At 43.6% G+C, this 21,503-nt stretch overlaps 1 protein-coding gene across 2 annotated transcripts in view; it reads left to right on the top strand.

The window, feature by feature from the left end:
* The window catches only part of SCN10A (sodium voltage-gated channel alpha subunit 10), a 69,277-nt gene that overhangs the window by 30,581 nt on the left and 17,193 nt on the right, over nucleotides 1-21,503 (top strand). The window contains exons 13-19 of one of the 2 annotated variants that reach the window (XM_037526652.2): nucleotides 3,699-3,937; nucleotides 5,670-5,849; nucleotides 14,186-14,554; nucleotides 16,038-16,484; nucleotides 17,806-17,943; nucleotides 19,608-19,731; nucleotides 20,653-20,807. In XM_037526652.2, the coding sequence (XP_037382549.1) occupies nucleotides 3,699-3,937; nucleotides 5,670-5,849; nucleotides 14,186-14,554; nucleotides 16,038-16,484; nucleotides 17,806-17,943; nucleotides 19,608-19,731; nucleotides 20,653-20,807 (1,652 nt within the window). Of the gene's footprint in view, nucleotides 1-3,698; nucleotides 3,938-5,669; nucleotides 5,850-14,185; nucleotides 14,555-16,037; nucleotides 16,485-17,802; nucleotides 17,944-19,607; nucleotides 19,732-20,652; nucleotides 20,808-21,503 lie in introns of both variants that reach the window. The other variant, XM_037526647.2, reaches the window with a different exon arrangement.

The raw sequence follows: 21,503 nt of genomic DNA, 5'->3' as shown, positions 1-21,503 counted from the left end.
GGCAGAGATGTATCTCTTTTGCTCACAGCCAGATGTCCACTCCCTAGAAAAGCAATGAATGGCACATAGCAAGCACTCAATAAAATAGTAGTTGAATTAATAGTGAATGAAGGTGATATACAAGGCTGATATTTGGGGAATGGTACTAATTTATAATGACCTGAACTATGATCAGGGAGAGAATAAGGAATGGTCAGTTATCCTGATGTAGGACAGACTTCCCCCCAAGAAAGATGTTGTCAAAATAGATGGAAAGGAAGAAGAAACAATGACATTTTTAAGAAACTCTGGGTAAAGATGACCTAAAGTTAGGTCAGAGAAGTCAAAGTTTTTTGAGCAGAAGACTGTATGACCTATGACCTTCTCTGGTTGGTTTTCTTAAATGGTGGTTTTGAGGATATTTTCATGCTGATGGGGATGTGGGAGACTGAATATAAAGGAAAGAGAAGAAATCCTCAGCAGATTGCTGATGTGGCAGGAAAAGATGCACAAGTGAAGAAATTCGCCTTTAATAGGTGTAGGGACACCTCTTTAATTGTAACAGGAGGAAAGTCCTTTCTGGGTTAGCTTTTTGCAGGAAAGTCTTCTGGGAAGGAAGCATGCTTGTGATTGTGCTGCAAGTCAGCAAGTGCCTGATTCTTTCAGCATCCACATCTCCCCGGGGAATCAAGATCAGCTTTGGTAAAGTTGTTTAGAAGCTTGGGTCTCTTTTCCTGTCCTGCCTCTCAAACAGGCTGTTTCCTGCCATAATGGTGTATCTGCAATTTCCTCATTCAAAACTACTTCCTGTCCTTCTGTTTAGGGCCAAATTGGGTCTAGGAAAACTCCTATTTTTGTTCCAACTAAAGATCATTGATTTTTACCCCCCAGGATGTGCTGAGTATTTAGAGAAGTGTACTTTGCCAGTTTCTGTGGTTGAAGCGTCCCTTCAGAGCGTCCTGCTGCACTCTGACCTGTGCTACCTGTGACAGCCTTTGCACATAACTTATGATTTGAGTTTACAGACATCTCCCAGTTTGATCAAAACAGCATGTATGTCTATTTCTTGGTCTCCTTGTGTCTTTTGCTTGTTTCTGGGAGTAAAAGGGACAGGAAAAACAAAAAGGGCTTTTGTTTTTCCTCTGGAAAGGCCTGTCATTTTCTTTTTTAGCTGTATTGGGGTATAATTGACAAAATATGTAAGATATTTAAAATGTACATTGTGATTTAATATACACATAATTGTGAAAGGATTCCCCCATCTAATTCATCACACATACATTATCTCACATATTTACTTTTTCCCATTTTTCTCTTTTTCCATTCTTTTGAGTGAGAATACAAGTTCTACTCTCTTAACAAATTTAAAATACAGTAAAGTCACTGTGTTACACATTAGATCTTCAGATCTTATTCATCTTATAACTGAAAGATTTTACCAAGCTCTTCCTATTTCCCTTACCCTACTTTTCTGTTTTCTGTTTCTATGAGTTTGCCTTTTTTTTTTTTTTTTTTCAGATTTCATTTATAAGGGATACCATGCCTTATTGGTATTTGTCTTTCTTTGTCTGTCCTATTTCACTTAGCATAATGCTCTCAAGGTTGAGGGTAAATTGCAGGGTTTCCTTTCTCATGATTGTATAATATTCTCATCTTTAGTTATCCATCCATTCATGGATGGACATTTAAGGTGTTTCTATGACTGTACCATTGTGAATATTGCTGCAATGAACATGGGAATTCAAATCTCTCTTTGATATCCTAAGTATTTTATTCTTTCTTGGATATAAACGGCAATTATAAATGGGATTATTGTCTTTATTTCTCTTTTCTATAATGAATTATTTGTCTAAAAAATGCAACACATTTTTGCATATTGATTGTATCCTACCACTTATAAACTAATTTATTTGAAAACATATATACAGTAAAAATAATTCAAACATGCAGTGAAAACTGTCTTCCTCCCTCCCAGCTCCCCAGCCTCCTGATGAAGCCCCCCACCCAGTGTCTCTTGTATCCTTCACACAATATTCTATGTATCTATAAGTACACACATACATACACAGTTTACACACATATATATAGAGTCTTTTTTACCTCCACAAATAACTGTCTCACCATTTTTCATAATGTACTTTACCAGCTTTTTCTTTTTTTAATATTGTTATAATAAACCATGGACACTTTTTTCTCTGCATATGGACTGGCATATCCCCAATGTATATCTTTCTGGCAGTGGAATTAACAGATATACCTGAAGCTATATGGCTACCCCTCATGGAGGCGGCCCTCGCCGCACATTCAAGTGGAGATTTAATGGGAGCAGTTAGAGAGATGAGCCTGGTATTTAGGAAGAATTTAGAAACTGGACATATAATTTGGAGGTAGATATAATTTAGACACAGTTGGCATAGAGATGGTTTTGAAGGCTACAGGGTTCAGTAAGGTTACCTTGAGAAAAGGAAAAAGGGAGAGATCAATGATCTCTTGAGAGATCAATGATCTCTAGCAATCCATCATCTCTACCTCCAGCAGGTAGAGACAGGAAAGGAAGAGGGAGGCAGGGGCAGAAACTATGAAGCAGTCCCTAAAGTGGGAGAAAACCAAGAGACTGGAAACCTGGAAACCTGGAAGCCAGATGGTCAGAGAGTTTCAAGAGGAAATAATTATGAATTCTATCCAATGCTGTGAGGGGAGTAAGGTAAGGACAGGAAACCAATGTCTTGAATTTGGAAAGGGTAAAAGCCTGATTCTAGGGATGAGGAGGGAAGTTAAATGTGGAGAAGGTTAGGTCTAGAAATCTGTTTCCAAAACTTTTGCTGTTAAGGGGACAGTAGACAAAGGAGAACATGGGGTCCAGGGAGACCTTTTTCAAAGTGGAGATGTTTACATGCTGATGGCAATGGTCCAAAGGAAGAGCAGGGGATGGCACCGACCTTGAGTGGATATAAAGGAAAGTCCCAACACAAGTGGGGGGAGTAGAGTGAGCTCACACCCAGTGCCAGTGCTGGGCTCAAGGCAGGACAGGGTGGGTGGATTTGCAGATTCCCTGGAAACTTAATAGGAAGAGAGGAAGTTATTTTGTGAGTGATTCTATACTCTGAGGAAAATCAAAGGAAGCTTCTCAGTAGTGAGGAGTGGAGAGAGGGTTTTGGAACTTGGAAGAAAGGAGGAAATGAGAAATAGTCTAGAAGAATAAAAGTGTGGACTGACTGAGAAATGTGTTAGGATTTCTAAGCAGTGATAAGTTAAAACACACAAATCCCCAATACTATGGCTGTGTATTTCTTTCCAACCAGGTTCAACTGGTTGGGTGTGGGTGCAGAAAAGTCTGCAAGTTGAGTTTGTTTGGGATTGAGGTTTTGCCAGGCAAGTACAAAATGGGGGGTGTGAAGGGAAAGGAAGTGAGGGTGTCTGCAAGTTAGTAGATAGACTAGAGGGGTGGACATGAAGTCTAAACGAAGCAGGTGGGACATGAGGATGTAGCATAGGTGATAGGCAGTGAAAAGGTGTAGGGTCCATGGTTTGGAGGACTGAATGGAGATAGAGATTGAATGGAAGTTGCTGGACTAAAGGAGCTCAAAAAAGTAGGAAATGGATAGCAGAGAGAGGGAGGTCATCATTATTAGTAATGACCAGGTCTAGGGGAAGAACCCACGATGAGGTTCTGAGGTGACACATGGCTGAAACTGACACTGACCACATCTGTGATACAGAACTCGAGGAGTCTGAAAGGAGGTGCCCTCCCTGCTTGACCAGCTTGGCTCAGAAGTATCTGATCTGGGAGTGCAGCCCCACTTGGATGAAGCTCAAGAACGTTTTCTTTGGGATTGTGACAGACCCCTTTGCAGAGCTCACCATCACTTTGTGCATCGTGGTGAACACACTCTTCATGGCTATGGAACACCATGGAATGAGCTGCACCTTCGATACCATGCTTCAGACAGGCAACATTGTAAGTGCACTGGCGGCCACTGCCCGTGCTGCCGTGGCTGGCAGGGGGCGGGTAGGTGGGTGGCAGCACGCCCACATTCTTTGGAGTGTTGATCTAGCTGGCTGAATACTCTGGTGTGGACACAGAGTGAAAGACGGAGAACTGGAGGGAATTGCATTTAGCATCAACAACCACATGAAAGTGGACCAAGATAGTCCCGATCTAGAAGGAAGCTAGCTCCCCCTTTGCAGATGTTAAGACAGCACTTTGAATTTTCTGACTCTCAGCTGCCTCTACTTTGAAATGAGTATAACTATTGCTTTCCCCTCTAAAGTGTGGGCTTGCAATATTCTTTCTAGTTTTATTGCTTCTACAACTGCAAAAAACAGTGATTATGGTTTTTCAGTGTTATCATTTAAGGACAGAAAGAGTTGGGGAGGAATGAGATGTTAGTGAAAGGGAAGGCCATGGCGACATGTTTACTGTTATAACAAAAGCACCAGGGAGTCAGAACTTCTGTGTCTGGTTTAGACATGATGTTACTTGAAAATTTCCTCCATAATTTTTTAGTATTATTTGCTTTTAATAAGATAAGATCCGTACTGGATTTCTCTACTTGCTGAGTAATGTGACACAGTGAGAGAGAGTCATTGTTTGGTGCCTACAATGAGATGGGTACTTTGTAAATCTCACTCAGCACCACAAAAATCCTATGAGGTTACCATGACCCTTATATCCCAGGAGAGCACAAAGACTCAGAGAAGTTGGGTCTCCTGCCAGAAATGGCACAGCTGGTAAAGGTGGAGCCAAAGTTGACCCAAGTTGCTCTAGGACACGGGGGGACCTCAACCCATTCCCCACCACAGCACACTGACTCACCCACAGAGGACACTCAGTAGGCACTCTTTGAATTCTACCCTTGCAGTCTGGTGGCATTAGGGAAGTTGCTGATCCTCTAAGTCTGCTTCCTTTTCTGTGAAAGAAATTACCTGCTTCCCAGGCTAGGGAGAAGCATTGGTGAGTGCCAGTGAGAGCAAAGCACCTGACATGGTCGTTGCTTTCTTCCTTATCTGTCTCCTGGTGTTTGTTGCGTGACTCCAGCCTGCTCTTGGCCTCTCTCAAAGTCAAAATTCTGAACTGCTTAAGACAATTAAGGACACTGAGAGCTGCAGAGAATCTTAGAGACAATGTATTGCTAATAGCTTCTTGCTAATAGTTATTATTTATTCATGAGTTACTATCTGCCAGAACCTTTGCTAAGACATGCACATGCATTATCTCATTTTTATGCCCATTATACAGATGAGGAAGCTGAGGTATGGAGAGAATGCATTGTTGGTCACGCTTTCATACTCACTAGGGAATGCCTGAGCTGGGATTTTTATCTGGGTCAGTATTGCCCCACAACCCATGCTTTTAAACTAATGAACCAGATTGACTTCTCATTTACATAATTATATAACAATAATTATCCTAATGACTTTCCGCTTTTAAAAATCATCATTCATATGGAAAAACTGAAGCATGAGTTCTAATGCCTATTCTCTAAGCACTGGTCAGAACTCTCTCTCTGCTGCCACTTTGAGTATTCCCATTCCCAATCCTTCAAGAGCATATAAAAATATAGAAAATGAGTATAAAGAAGATAAAAGGATCTGCTGTTTTACAAACAAGACATTTTCCTGCTCTCTAATTTGATACTGCACCTGACCCCACAGACCCTGCTGAGGTGAACTCTTGTTTCCATCCACAGGTCTTTACTGTGTTTTTTACTGCTGAAATGGTTTTCAAAATCATTGCCTTCGACCCCTACTATTACTTCCAGAAGAAGTGGAATATCTTTGACTGCATCATCGTCACTGTGAGCCTGGTGGAGCTGGGGATGTCCAGGAAGGGCACGTCCAGCCTCTCAGTGCTGCGGACCTTCCGCTTGGTAAGGTTTTCTCTAGACGATTTGGGGAACCCCCACACTTAGGGATGCTTACCCCTGAGGACACTGTCCTTTGGGGGCACCACCAGCCAGATCGCCCTTCCTCTCTGGACCCTGCAGCAGTGAGGTAGAACCTGGTTCCTGGGAGTTTGAAGAGTTGGTTCTTCCTGCTTCCTCAAAGGAGGGCTGTGTCTTCATCTGCACCAAGAGGGGTCTTCCCAGAATCTGCCTGTTCTGTTATCAAACGATAACCATGATCATAGCAGCTATTGCTTCTTGAGCTCACACATAACAGAATGGCTCCTGGCCCAGGGACTTTGCCTACATCTTCCTTCTGCCTGTAACGCTTTCCCCTTATTTTTTTATTGAACTCATTCATTTTCATCTTTGCAGGCTCAGCTCACAAGTCACCTGCCCAGATAGGTCCTCCCAACCACATGTCCCTCATCGAATCAACCTGTTTTTCATACTTTGTAATTTCTCTGATATTCCATGAGGAAAAGAAAAAGGATCTTCTTTTCCACCATTTCATCCTAGGAGCCTAGCCAAGGCCCAGCACATAGGGGAACTTTATAAATATTGTTGATGGATGGAAAGGGCACAGAATGAAGGGAGAGAGGGAGAGAGAAGGGAATCTTCTGGGTCTTCATTCTTGCTTCTTCCTCTCTGTCTAAGTAAAATCACATTTCTTCCCATCGTTTCAAGTCTTGCTCCATTAGTCCATTGGGTCTGTCCCCACGCCTATGACTATGTCTGTGTCTTACTTCAAACGTATCTTGGCCCCTACACTTATTCCATGGATTGGAAGAATTAACATTATTAAAATGGCCATCCTCCCAAAAGCAATATACAGATTCAATGCTATTCCAATAAAAATCTTAATGACATTCTTCAAAGAAATAGAACAAATACTGATGTAATTCATACGGAACCACAAAAAACCTTATTCATTTAGAATGAATTTGCCAGATCCATACAAACACACACATCCAATTGTTTTTGGTTTTTTTTTTTCTTTTTTCTCTTGGAACTGGAATAATCTAAGGAACAACTTGGGAACGAATGTAACCTTTAGGTGGTATTTTGATTCATGAAAGTAGTATATTTTATCTCCATTTATCTCAATCTTTCAATATAATTTTTCCAACAAATTTCCTCACTTTCTCCATATCTTTTATTTGATTTGTTTCTAAATATTCCCTACTTCAGTATGCTATCCTCAATGAAACCTCTTTTTAAATGTCCTTTTCTCATTTATTTTGCTAGCATTTTGCTATTTAACATTTTTGTATCCAGAAATCTCTCATATTATCCCTATAGATTTATCAATATTATCTTCAAAAATTTTTAACATAATCGTATCATATGCGCAAACAATAAGTTTTGTCTTCTTTTCTAACCTTTAACAATTTGGTTCATTTTTTCATATTATTGTGCTGGTTAAGGATACCCAGTACGCTGTTGAAAAGAAGTGTTAATCACAGACGTTCTTGTTTTTTTTTTTCCCTGATCTTAAAGGGAACACTTTCAATATTTCACTAAGTCTCATACTGGTAGCAGGAATTTTAAAGATTAAAAAATACCTTTTTCAGCTGAGGAAGTTTTTTTTTAATTAAAAATATTTATCATGAATGAATGAATGTCTAATTTTGTTAGACAATTGTTCCGCATGTATTAAAGATAATCACATGATTTTCTTCTTTAATTGTTAAATGGTGAATTATGTTAATTGATTTGCTAGCGTTAAATCAACTTTGCATTCCTGGGATAATCCCAACTTGATCTTGAATTCTTTTTGTGCATTGGAAGATTCAGTGTGCTAATAATTTGTTTTAGATTTTTGCATCTATATTGATTTGACCTGTCATTTTATTTACTTGCATCGTTCTTGCCAGGTTTTCGTATTGAGGCATCTCCAGTCTCTCTCCCTTCCCCCAAAATCAGGGAGTGGGGTTTTCATGATCTCCATGAAAAGAGGTGAAGAATAGTCCCCTTATTCAACCTACCTAATTTTCTCTACCTAATGTGTGTGTGTGTGTAGTATCACACCTACTGCTACAGAAGACACATTCTTTTCAGGTGCATAGGGAACATTTTCAATACACTGAGCTAAAGGGAAATTAGCAGTCTGTATTTGAACCCTTATAGGTTTGATAGAATTCACTAGTAAAGATATCTGAAGTTCAAGATTTTTCATGACTGATTTAATTTTCTTAATGGTCAGGTTTTCTATCTTTCAAATTGGTTTTGGTAAGTTATATTTTTCTAAGAATTATCCTTTTGAATTTAAAATTTCACGTTTATTGTGTATGCCTTGCTATTATCTTTTAAGGGTCTAGATCACCTACACTATCTTTTTCTGTCTTTAAAAATAGTGATTTGTACTTTCTCTCATTTTTTTTAAATTATTAGTTTTTAATGAAGTACCATTGTATTACATCCTTGTTAATTTTTTGACAGTATAGGATTTCTCCCCTTAGGTGTGGTCTCTCACCTTTTTGTATTAATCTTGCTAAAGGTCACCAATTTAATTAGTCCTTTCAAAGAAACAACTTTCACCTTGTTGATCCTCTCTCGTTCACTAAGGTTTCCTATTCCAGTTAATCCTGCATCTTATCTTAATTATATCCTCCATTTTACATATTTTATTCTTTTCTAACTACTTAAAATGGATCAACCTATTTTCCAATAGATTCATTTAGGACTTCAATTTCCTTCTAAGATCTGTCTTAATATAAAGAGTTTTCCTTATTGTTTGATTCTAAATATTTCCTGATTTCAGATTTGATTAATTCTTTGGCTTAGAGGTTAATTGGAAGAGCGACTCTTAGTTTTGAAACATGCACAGTATTGCTAGTTAGCATTTTTCCACTAAGATCTAGCTTAATGGTATTATAGTCAGAGAACATATACTTATGATCTTAATGCTTTGAAATTTATTGCTAATTTCCCTTTAGCTCAGTGTATTGAAAATGTTCTTTATGCACTTGAAAAGAATATGTCTTCTGTAGCCGTAGGTGTGATACTATGCACACACACACACACACACGTTAGGTAGAGAAAATTATTGCGTGGTACAAATAGTCTATATCCCTGCTTATTTTTGTCTGCTTGTTCTAGCAATTATTGACATGGTGGTATATAAAAAAAATCTCCCACAGTAATTATGGCATGGTCTGCTTCTCCTCTCTGGAGGCTGTGTTATTAAATGGATATATATTTTAAGTTGTCATATCTTCACAGTAAAGAAAAACTTTTATGATTAAGAATTGACCTTTATTTCTAGAAATGCTTTTTGCCTTAATAACCTTTTTTGTCTGATATTAATTAAATACCCCTGTTTTCTTTTGGTTTAGAATTTGCCTGATATATTTTTATTCAGCCTTTTACTTCTAGTCTTTTTGTATCCTTAGGGCTTTTCTCTGTCTCCTGCAAATAGCACTTTAGGTCATCTTTTAGATACTTATTCAGTTCTTACAATCTAATCTTTGTTTTTAACCCAAGTGTTTAATCCATTTATTTTATTGTGAATGCTGATCTATTTGTATATGTGTCTATCATTTTTCTGGGTTTTCTATTTGCGTCGCTTGCTCTAGTATTCTCCTCCCTCCGCCTCTCAATTCCTTCTCCTACCACTCCCCTCCTTCTTTTTTGATTTTTTGTTTTCTCTAGATCCCCTTATCCATTTCCCCCTTTCTTTCGTTTGGAAAGAAAATACTCTTTTTTTTCCTTTGTTTTATCCTTAGAAATTGCGGCATTAATAGTTAACCGAAAGTCGAGTAGCTAAAACCTTTATCTTCATTCCAGTTACTCCCTCCCAACTTACCGTTAAATATTTAATTTTATCTTGCTTTTAAAAAGCTATGTGAAAGCATACATTGTATAAAAATGAAGAATGATGTAAAAAAATATATAAAATAATAATAAAATTTAAAAAATAAATAAATGAAAAGCTATGTGACTTAATCAGTGACCAACAATTCTAGTCATTGTGCAAACAAACCTCAAATTTCAGTAGCTTAGCCCAATGTTTTATTCCTCACTCGTGTCATAGTCTGGTGCCAGTCAGACCCCTCCAGGTGTGAGTCCTTCTAAAAGTGACGTCACCACATCTGAAAAAGCCTGTACAACCTTCAAAGCTGGCCTCCTATTTGTGGCAAGATGGGAGGGAGGCTGAGGCTTGATTCAAGTTCTAAAGAATCAGGCTTTTTAGTGAGGCTCATGGTTTCATTTGCCATACAATTCCTCCAAAACTTATAGGGCTTCTAAGTCTCTCTGGTGGCATTCTGGATAATTTCTTCTGCTTTATCTTCCACTCACTTTTTCTCTTCTGAACCGGATCGAATCTGATGTGAAACTCCTCCACAGAGCTTTTAACGTTGTGTTACACTTTTCATTTCCAGAAGTTCCATTTATTTCTCAAAATCCTTGGTGATTATTTATAGCTCCTTACTCTCTGCTCATACCTTCAAGTTTTCCTTTTCCTTTAAGCATTCTATATCTAGTTATGCAGCCCATCTCTGGCTTATAATTTTCTTACCAGAAGATATTGAATGGCCATTTTCATTTCTTCTTATAGTTTTGTTTTATTGAGGTAACATCATTTACCTCAATGTATAAGATTTAGAGGAACAGGTTCACACCTCCTCAGATGTCTGTTACCACACCTCCCCCACCACCACTCATAACTGTTTACCCCAGGCCATTGAGCCTACTCCTCCCTCTGTTGTCACCCCTGCCCACCCTCCCCTTATAGCAGCCTCAATCCTGCAACATATTTCTTTCTTTTTTTTTTTTTTTTAAAGATTTATTTATTTATTTATTTATACAAGCACTGGGTACAGTCAGAAGCGCGGGAGGGTGAGAGAACTCACCAGAGCCAGAGCAGGGAGCAGAGCAGGCTAAGGTTTGTTTTGGTTTAGTTTTGTCAGTTCCTTTGTTCCTTCCCTCAACTCCTCCCCCATATTCCACATGTGCGTGAAACCATCAGGTGTTTGTCTGCTTCCTTCTGACTTATTTCACTTAACATAATCTCTTCTACTTCCACCAATGTGGTCAGAAATATGAATGGCCCTTTTCACATCTGTGGCTTCTCCTGAATCTCACCCACTCCCGATGCCCTGTTGTTTGCTTGTTACTATAACTCAGACACTTTTGTAGGGGCAGAGGAGGAGGGGAATGCTTCTAGAATTTGGTTCCTTCATAGTGTATTTGATTCACTTCTGCAAGATATCTTGCAGGATTGCTCTAAATTAAATCCTCAGCTGAAACAGGTAGAGTGAATTCAGCTAAAACGCTGTGTGAACAACACTTCGTGGCTCCAAATTCTCACTGTCAATTCCACCTGGTCACCCACCCTCAACCTGGCATCTGACACCCGACATATTGTTTTCCTTGCATTCTCTTAGGTTAATTTCTGGCTTGTCCTTTCGTCGAGGGGCAAACCCTTTGGGATCTGGTCTTGGTGGATTGGAGAAATCCCCATTAGACTGGCTACCATAGGCAAACCCAGGGCTGTCTCCTGCTCCCATATCTCATGACACCATTAAAACCTAAACCCAGATTCACTCAATTTTGCAGACATCTTCAGAGAAAAGGTTGGCTTCAGCAATCTATTTCTCTGAATCCCCATGTTTATTTATTTTCTAGCTGCAGCATAGCTTATTCTGTTCATAGATCACAATGCTCTTAAGATTGTAGTATCCATGATTTTTAGAAATTTTTTGATAGAAAGAAGAATCCAAGGGGGACACCATATAATCTACAATAGGACCCTGTCTTCTGCTGATATTTTTCACAAAAACAAGGCCCATTTAATCACCAAGGGGCCTCCCCAGGAGAAGAACAAATATTAGACTCACTTTTCATTCTGTTCTAAGAGTAAAGCATTCTCATTAAAGTGAGTTGAAAAATATATACAAATTTAACTCAAAGATTAGAAATATTTGATTATATTTCTCTACAAATATATCCATGTTACCAATTTGGTTTATTTCCCTCTAGTCTGTATCCCACTCAATCAAAGTTTGTATATTAGTTGTGAGATTAACTAGAAACTTGGTGAGTTAAATATGAAGGAATATTCAGCAGCTGCTGAAAGCAATAGTTTATAAATTTTCTTTTTTTTTAATTAATAAATTTTATTTTTATATTCCCCATACAATTGCAATCCCCCCTACAATAATGCAAAGAAATTTTTTTTTTTTCCGGTAAGTTTTTATTTATTTATTTATTTATTTTAATTAATTTATTTATTTATACAAGCACTGGGTACAGTCAGAAGCGCAGGAGGATGAGAGAATTCACCAGAGAGAGAGTGGGGAGCAGAACAGGCAGAAGGAGCAAAGTACACTGCTGAGGGGAGCAGCAGGCCCGGCAGGAGAGGTCTGTCGCACCATGTGGGACCCTCGCCGGTGGCCAACTGGCACTGCAGAGGCTGCGGGCGGCTTCGCAGCCCAGCGCTCAACTGCTGCGCCACTGGGGAGGCCCAGGAACATATTTTTGATGTAATCTAAGTTGGGTAAAGATAACATAAAGCGATGGGATGGGGGGAAAGGTGAGGGCCTGGGGAACCTGGATGCAAGGGGTGAGGGGATGCTCCCTGGACCACCCATTCTAGGCTTCAGCAAGAACCAGCTGGCTCATGCCGAACCACTGCCCCACAGCAGGCCCTCAAATATATGCTGACTGACTGGCTAATGTTAGGAACCCCAAGTTCAGATATTTCTGGGATAGCAAGTGAAGGGATCCTATTTTCTTTCTCCTTACAAAAGACATCAAACAAATAGAGGATGAATCAATTTGTGTCCTAAAACGACAATTATATACAATCTGCATATAGTTTAGTGTAAGCTTAATTATGGACTGCAAACTGCTATCTAAGGGGATTCTAATATTCATTTCTAAACCTCCTTCCCTCTACCAAGGAACTGATGGAAACCATTAGCCAGGTGCAATTAAGGCAAAAGTCAATGCTGGTCATTTTGCTCAGGTGTCAGTGAGCGTGGCAGTGCTCTCTGGTGGTGACCCCCCCGGTTTTGTGACGTGGTAGGTCCTGTTATCCAGTGTCAAGGCCCAATGACAGCCTCTGCTTTTGCTCTTGCCCAGAGTTTACTGAGAGAATGTAGACTTCTATCAATTGTGTTGCTAAGGAAACAGCATTTTCCCCATATCCTCCACAAAAGGGTTCCTAGTTACTAATGCTCAGTTTTTACTTTTGCTTGTCAGATGCCTCTTTGTCCAGTAAACAGAACTGGTGTTTTAAGGCTGTTTCCAGTGTAAGGGAAATAACTTGCAGATTAAGTATAAAGAGAATATAACTGCCACCACCCTTCCTACCTTCCATCCCCCCATCTCCCCTCCCCCTGCACCAACCTACCTCTGCAACCATGTAGAGACACAGATCTAGCCCTTCCTGTGTAAAAGCATTAATGCTCCTCCCTCGGGACCTCCTCACTGCTGTTTGGGTGAACAAAGTGTTGCTGCACTGTTCTGTTCAGCACCCCAGCTTCACCCCTAGGCCAGAGCCTAGATCTGTGCAGATGCTCTATAAACATCCAATGACAGCTGAACCCAGATATTTCTTCCTAACAAATTAGAGAACCACACACATTTTTAATTTTTTTTAAGTGTTTACACATCTCCATGCACGGTGCTTCTGCTCCCCTGGAGGACTTAGTCCAACTGGGTTCACAGTGAAGACTTTCTCAGGCTTTGCCTGTTCTCTGTAACTTGCCTACTTGTTTCCTGAGAGCAGCAGCCCACAGACCTCCCTCCACACACTACTGACATTCAATCAGGTGGGCATCTGGTTGATCAGTTAAATAACTATGAATTGGTCTCCATGAAATCATAGGCACTTGCAATTTCAGAGCTAGTGGGGGCAACAGGTGTTGCCCAGGGCACCAAGATGAGAAATGCCCTGAGAGATGATTGGGCAATACCTGTTGAAAGCAGTGGGCCATGGAAGACTAGCTTCTATTCAAGTCAAGAGTGGGCCTGTTCTTACTTATTTGTGAGCTCCATCACACCACACTCTACCCCCTTACAAAAGGTTCCTGTTCTAGAGGACTGAGGCTTCAGAACAGGGTAAAGGAGGCATGACCACCAGCCCAGTGGTAGACCCCTGACTTTTCCACAATCAGTGAAGCATATTGGTACTGAGAGACCACAGGGAGCTGGTCATGTGTTTGAATAACAGGAACAAATGTGTCTGAAAGCAGCATCCCAGGAGCACCTGTCTTAATGGATTGAATTGCTCTGTGCTCTTCCCAGACCTTCACTTGATGAAAGGTGATGAGAAAAGCTGCCAGAACCTAACAGTTTCTTTCTCTCTGCAGCTGCGGGTTTTCAAGCTGGCCAAATCCTGGCCAACCTTAAACACACTCATCAAGATCATCGGAAACTCCGTGGGGGCGCTGGGGAACCTGACCTTCATCCTAGCCATCATTGTCTTTATCTTCGCTCTGGTTGGCAAGCAGCTCCTCGGGGAAAATTACCTGCAGGAACGGTGCCTTACCACCAACATGTCCATTCCCAAGGAAGGCTGCCCCCGCTGGCACATGCACGACTTCTTCCACTCCTTCCTTGTCATCTTCCGGATCCTCTGTGGAGAGTGGATTGAGAACATGTGGGTCTGCATGCAAGTGGGCCAGAAATCCATATGCCTCATCCTTTTCTTGACAGTGATGGTGCTGGGGAATCTGGTGGTGAGTGCTGAGCCCCCTGGGGGCCCTGGCTTGTGGGCAATGGAGGAGATGTCTGGGTCATCCCAAAAAGCTTTGACATTGCACATTTTTATGCCCACATTCTACCTCCCTGATCAAATAGTCGTCAAGCTTTTCAGTCATGTGGGATACAATAAAAGAATTGTCCCAAGGGAGGCAGCCTGACTTGCGGGGATAAGCCATGTGATGGAGGAGACCTGAGTTAGCACCCTGACTCCACCACTAGTAAAACTGGGTGACCCAGCACAAGAAGCAACCTCCCCATACTTCAATTTCCTCAAAATCAAGCAAATAGTGCTTACTCATAGGCTTATTGAGAGAATTAAATTGCAGGAGATGACATACGCAAATTGCTTCGTGCAGTGGCTGGGCCATGGCAGAAACTCAATAAGTGGGAGCTGTTAGTTGTAGAAAAGAAAGAAAAAGTCCTTTCCTGTTCTAGAGGGTCTCAGTATATATTTTTCTTCAGCAGTAGAAATGACTGATTTCTCCAAACTACACAGGTCCAAGCTAGGAGCAAGGGGCAAGCTCACAGGACTGGATGAAAGTGAACATTTGGGTCATGGACAACATCCAATGTCACACTGATTATGACAAAATCCATTCCCACATTTGGGGGAGCCCCTCTGGGGACCTCCTTCCCAATTGGCCTCTGAACCCTTTCTCGGGTCCATTCTGGCTCCTTACCCTCGGTCTCTAGTTCTGGGTGCTCTTGCTGGCTGGGGTGGGGTTGGGGGACAGTGTGTATTTCCAGGAGCCCCTTTCTTTGCCCTGGAAGTCAACCAACTTAGATTCTTTACCCATAAGCACTTTACAGACAGGAGGAAACTAAACCAAGAGGGAGCATGAAGTAATACATCTAAAGTCTTCCAAGTCTTCCCTACCCTATTCCCTGAGCCAGAGATTCCTTCTGCCCACATTCCCACGTGCAGGGAGGGCTTGGCCCAAAAGTCTTTCTTTCAGTCTGAGTGCACCATCCTGCAGTACCACAGGTGCCCCTAACCCTCACCCAGAAAGCTTGCCTCTCTGAACACTTTTATATGTTCACTCTGGGAGGTAAGGAGTCCCCACTCCCTACCTACAGGTGAAGAACATGAAGTTGGAAGCAGCAAGATGTGCCAAGGATTCCGGAGTGAGGACTGGAACCCAGGGCATCGGCAGGTGGTGGTGGTCCTGGGCAGGCACATGCCTTTCCTCTCTGTTGTCCCTGAGTGTCCCCTTTGCTCAGCAGGGGTGATTCTCCTCTCCTCAGAGAATGTGCTTCCAAGCCTTGTCCTCACGAGGCAAGCCATTCTGGGACATCCCCAAGGCTCCCCTCGGATGCACTCAGGATGCCCACTCCCTCATGTGTGGACAGGGAGAGTCCCACATGTGGTGGTCCTGCCTTCCAGTTGCCCACCTGGTGGGTCATGGCGGGGCTCAGCTCCTTGACTGAGGCACCTCCCCACCCGGTCCTTCTCTTCAGGTGCTCAACCTGTTCATTGCCCTGCTGCTGAACTCCTTCAGTGCCGACAACCTCACAGCCCCAGAGGACGATGGGGAGGTGAACAACCTGCAGGTGGCTCTGGCCAGGATTCAGGCATTTGGCTGTCGCTTCAAGAAGGCCTTTCACAACTTCTTCGGCAGGCCCTGCCTTCTTCCCCGGCCCAAGGAGGAGCCCCAGCTGGTGGTGAAGCTCCCCCTCTCCAACGCCAAAGCAGAGAACCACATTGCTGTCGACGTGACAGCAGGGAGCCCCGGACATTTCCTGGCCCCCAAAGGCCCCAGGGAAGACCACACTGACTTCATCACCAATCCTAATGTCTGGGTCTCTGTGCCCATCGCAGAGGGCGAATCTGACCTGGATGACTTGGAGGAGGATGGGGAAGAAGATGCTCAGGGCTCCAAACAGGAAGTGAACCCCCCAGGGCAGGTGAGTGTTCTCAAAAGAACAGCCACAGAAAGCAGGGAAAGGCCTCAGGGCTTGAGTGATCCAAGACAGAGGGGAAATTTGATAAAGAGATTTTCCAGTAGCAGGGCTGGCACAGACTGGAAGAGTCCCTGATGTAAGCCAGTACCAACCTTGGCCAGCTTTCCAGAGGGGGTGGCATGTGAGCAGGGTCTGGAAGAAAGGGTCAAAACCCCCCATGCAAGCATGAAGGCAGGGATTGCTTGAGCCCTAGTCCTCACTCAGATGATAGAGGATTGTCTCTCACTCTGCCGCATACCCTGCCCAACCCAGGCTCTGTGCACGAGATGCTAGTGAGAGTTCCTCTGAACCGGATGTTGTCCAAGAGCAAGGCTTGTCAAATATTCGCCAGCAGCCTAAGGAGTCCAGTTTATCATGACAAGGGATGTCACTGGGAAATGACACTGGTTCCTTTTGTAGCCAAAGAATTTGAAGTATATTTAAGCTGTTGGTAACATATATTTTTTTAAGCACTCTGCATAATTTCTAGCCACCTCAAGCCTTGCTAGCCCCTTCTCAGAGACTTGGGGTGTTGTCACTGCAGGGGAAGGGAGGGATCCTTATGGGACCTGGGGACATGCAGGGCTGCTGCCCAGGCCACTGAGTGGCCTCAGACAGCTATGCTTTGAGTCTGCAGCTCTTCCATAGCCTTCTTCCCTGCCACTGTCACTTGTCTTGTGTTCCAGTGGCTGCTGTTATCAGCTGCCATATTTTACATGCCTTTGTCTGAGTGAGAGCCGAGGGCAGGGTGTCACCATCCCCAGAGTAAAAGGACATGAACTCTGAGATGACTGTCTCTACTCAGAGAAATTTCACTTACTTTGAGGTAAGTTCTGAAGGGATTCCAGATGGTACGTTCACTACCATTCTGACCATTGGACAAGTAATAATGATCGTGGCTTACAGTTATTGAGCCCAGGAATTTGTGCAAAACGTTTCATAAGCATAACATATTTAGTCATCAACATAAACAAATGACATAGATCTTACCTTCTCAATTTTACAAATGGGAAAATGATCAAAGAGATTCCATAAGCTGCCTAAGGTCACACAGCTTGTAGGTAATGGAGCCGAGATTAAAACACAGATCTGTTAGTTATAGAGTGTGTATGTTCATTTCACACAAGTGTGTGCATATGTGTGAGTATGTGTGCATGTAAGCATGTATGTCACTTGCATACATAGTTGGCCCAACAGACTACAATGTGCAAGATATCTTCAAATTTAGAAATGGGCAGCTGAGTGTGGGCCCAGGTATTCAGCCAGGGTCCTATCTCACTAGCAGGAGAAGCTGCAGCAAGTCCAGCAGTGTGAGGACCACCTGGGGCCCAGAAGCCCCAGCTCCAGAACATCCTCTGAGGACCTGGCACCATATCTGGTTGAGAAGTGGAAAGATGAGCCTGCTGCTCAGGCCCCTGCAGAGGTAGGTATGTGAGTTTGCTGGAGAGGTTGAGGCACCTGTGGGACACTGCCCAGCAGGGTCATGGGGGCTAGAGGATAGGGCTGGATGGAGTATTCTAGATTATACTCGAAAGTGTAACCTCATTTATCATCTTGGGAAGTTTTAAAATCCTTCCTCACCTATGGACTAATCTACATGAGGCCCACAGAAGAGTGAGCTTCCGTGAGCTAGGAGGCACGAGGACCAGTTCCTCGACCTCTCTGCACCTCCTGTCTCCATCTATGAAACTGAATGGTAATGCCTACAGTGTGGGATTCTTGTGATGCTGAAAGGAGATGCTGCTTGTCAAGTGTTTAGCTCCTGCCTCAGATGGAGTAAGTGCCCAGAAAACGACAGCCAAGGGAAAAAAAAAAAAAAACAGGAAAACAAAAGACAAAGCCCAGAGAAAGTTAAATATCCTCAGAGCCAGCAGATAACAGTCAGAGCTGCTCACAGACGGGTGAGGAAGGCCTTCGTGTGACTCCCCCACACCCGCACCCCACACCTCTTTTGTCCACATCATCTTCTCTAACCAAAAACAGGCTGTTTCAGGGGAGCTGCTGTCTGGAGGTGAGTAGTGTACTGACAGTCTTACACAGACTGAGCAGGAGGAAGAATCGGGGTTTAGGAATGCCTTGTACGAGGTGAAAATAAACCTTCTGATCATGGCAAATCTTTGAAAAAAACAATATAGGGAAAGAGCAATCCATAAAGATTTAGTGTGTTTAGTGACATTACATTAAATTCAAGAATTTAACTCGACACGTAGCCACTGAGTGCTGACGCTGGGACAGGCCCTGAGCTGGGCAAAGATAAGGAAGACAAAATTCATCCCCAAAGTTATCAAGCTCTTCAGCTTGAGGAATGTGAGCCTCTGGCTGTGTGCCTTTGGACCAAGCTGACCACAGCACGGGAGATAAGAGGGTGGATGGGATCTGGAGGCCTTAGAGACAGAAGCACTTTGCTCTGGGTGGGCCTAAGCAAGAGTGGCCACCTTCTCCATGCAGATGTTCTGTTTCTGCTACACTTCTAAGGGCTCCCCTGGAGAGTCTTCTCGACTTGATGTTTTCAGTACAAAACTACTGGGGATTGTTTTTGTTTGTGTTTTTGTTTTTACTTCATGACCTTGGTCAGGCAGGGAGGGGCCTGACAATGACAGATGGGGACCCACCCCACCATTTGGGTCCATTAGCCGAGCTATCAGGTTTACTAATATGACAGCAGCTTCAACTCCTAATTGAATTCATCTGGAGACATTATAGGGCTGGAGCTGCCAGGAGGGCAGCAGGGCCCCGCAGCATTGCTCCGTGATTAAATATTCAAGCCCAGTGAACGCTGAGAGTCTTTATGGGTGTAATTACGGTGTCTCGGGTCATTGCCAGCACTCCATCAGGGGCCTGGAGTTTTAAAGCCTCGCACACCAAACCCCTGGGGCTCCACAGAGAGCATCGCTGTTCTGAGCCTCAGCTGACAAGGCACCAAACACACAAGGGACACCATTGTGGGTCCCAGCAGCCAGTCCCGAGGCCTGAGGTGCTTTCCCTGCACCTCAGAACTCTCAGCCTGTCCGACCTACAGTGACAATATGCGGGTTTGCTGGACCCCTCAGAGAATGGGGTTCACTGCCCTGGACTTCTGCCCTGCAGGGAGTGGATGACACAAGCTCCTCCGAAGGCAGCACAGTGGACTGCCTGGACCCCGAGGAGATCCTGAAGAAGATCCCCGAGCTGGCAGATGACCTTGATGAACCAGATGACTGCTTCGCAGAAGGTAACGTGGCTGTCAAGGGCCTCCACGTGTTAGCAGTAGTTAGGGCCAAAATCCAGTTCTACAAACACTCCTCTGGGCACCTCTGTGTCTAAGGCCCTGAACTGGGGCCCACAGGAGACAGACCAACGCGGCCCATCACTGCCTCACTCCCAGCCTGAGGGGCCAGCATTAAAAACCCCTCATAGTCTGGTGGAGGTAGGTATCTGCCTCTCAGGCCGAGTCAAACATGGCACATGCGTGCTGTGCCTCCCTCGTCACCCTCGACAACACCTCACTGAGGTATAAACTAGCTTTCCTGAGGTTGAAAAGGAAAAAGCTAGTCGCCACCATAAACGCTTTTGATTTGGGAAATAAAGAAGCCATAGGAAGCCACGTTGCATCCTTGTCCCCCAGTCTTTTCTGTAACTTTTAAAGGTAGAACCTGCTCCTTACTCTTCCTCAATATTTACAACAGCAGACACAAGAGAAAATTGTGCAATAAATGAATCTATATATAGTTTATACCACGAAGACAATTTGGCCCTCAGAAATTAAGAGAAACCACTTGACTGAGTTTCCACTTCCATCTGGCCCTGGGCTCCTCCCAGCCATGCGGCAGCCTCTTAGTAGAGCACAGGCTCAGGGCCTCACCCATCAGACACTCCAAGCCCATGGCCACAGCTCTCAGGCCTGCAGAGTCAGGCAGGGCTAAGGACAGGGGCCTCTGGTCTCATCATCATCAGTAGGAAGGCAGATGGTTGGGGAGGACAACATAGTGGGCAACTCGAAGGTGGAAAAGAACACCTGAAGGGCAGGGTTGAGAGACTTCTTTCCTTTTCCAGGAAAGAATTCCTCTGCAGAGGAGTGGTGAGGGGATTTCCCAGCAGAGTGGTCCTCCCTCCCCAGGGGACATGGCTCACTATCAGTCACCTCTCCCCCCAGGCTGCGTTCGCCACTGTCCCTGGTGCAAAGTGAACACCACCAAGTTCCCATGGGCCACGGGCTGGCAGGTGCGCAAGGTCTGCTACCGCATTGTGGAGCACAGCTGGTTTGAGAGCTTCATCATCTTCATGATCCTGCTCAGCAGTGGGTCCCTGGTAAGAAGAGGCAGGATCCTGCCCCCAAATCCCCCAGATGAGATGCCCCACAATCAAAGGCCCTGAAACTGCCTCGCGCCTGACTCCTGGGCTCAAAGGTCCCCAACTGGTTGACTGGAGGAACTGCAGGCCAGCACGAGGGCTTCTCCTCATGCTGAGCCTGGCTATAAATCTTTCGAGCATGAGCAGATACATCCCATTTTATAGATGGGGCAATGGACGCTTCAAGGGTTTAAGGGCTGCGTCCAAAATTACCCATCTTGTCAGTAATGAAACCTAACTTGGTCCTCTTTTGGTCCCTGCAGAGACAGGCAGGGCTAAGGACAGGGGCCTCTGGTCTCATCATCATCAGTAGGAAGGCAGATGGTTGGGGAGGACAACATAGTGGGCAACTCGATGGTGGAAAAGAACACCTGAAGGGCAAGGTTGAGAGACTTCTTTCCTTTTCCAGGAAAGAATTCCTCTGCAGAGGAATTCTGATCCCAAAGTCCCTGACTTTCCACCCTGTAACCCCTAAAACACACTGGACTTCTCTGAAGGCCCAGGACATAGAGAACCGAGTTTCCCTGTCTTCTCAAGACACTTAGTGTTACTGCTAGCACAAGTTCAAAACTCACAGCCAGTCGTTACAAGGATACTTCTCAAAATTTAATCACCTGGGGAGTTTGTAAAAATCCAGATTCTGATTCCATAGGT

Source organism: Talpa occidentalis, unplaced genomic scaffold, assembly GCF_014898055.3.
Source record: "Talpa occidentalis isolate TD23 unplaced genomic scaffold, MPIMG_talOcc4v2.1 talOcc4.10, whole genome shotgun sequence".
NCBI classification, from domain to species: Eukaryota; Metazoa; Chordata; class Mammalia; order Eulipotyphla; family Talpidae; genus Talpa; species Talpa occidentalis.
The sequence above is the reverse complement of the archived record's forward strand: the minus strand, read 5'-3'. Positions and strand labels throughout refer to the sequence as shown.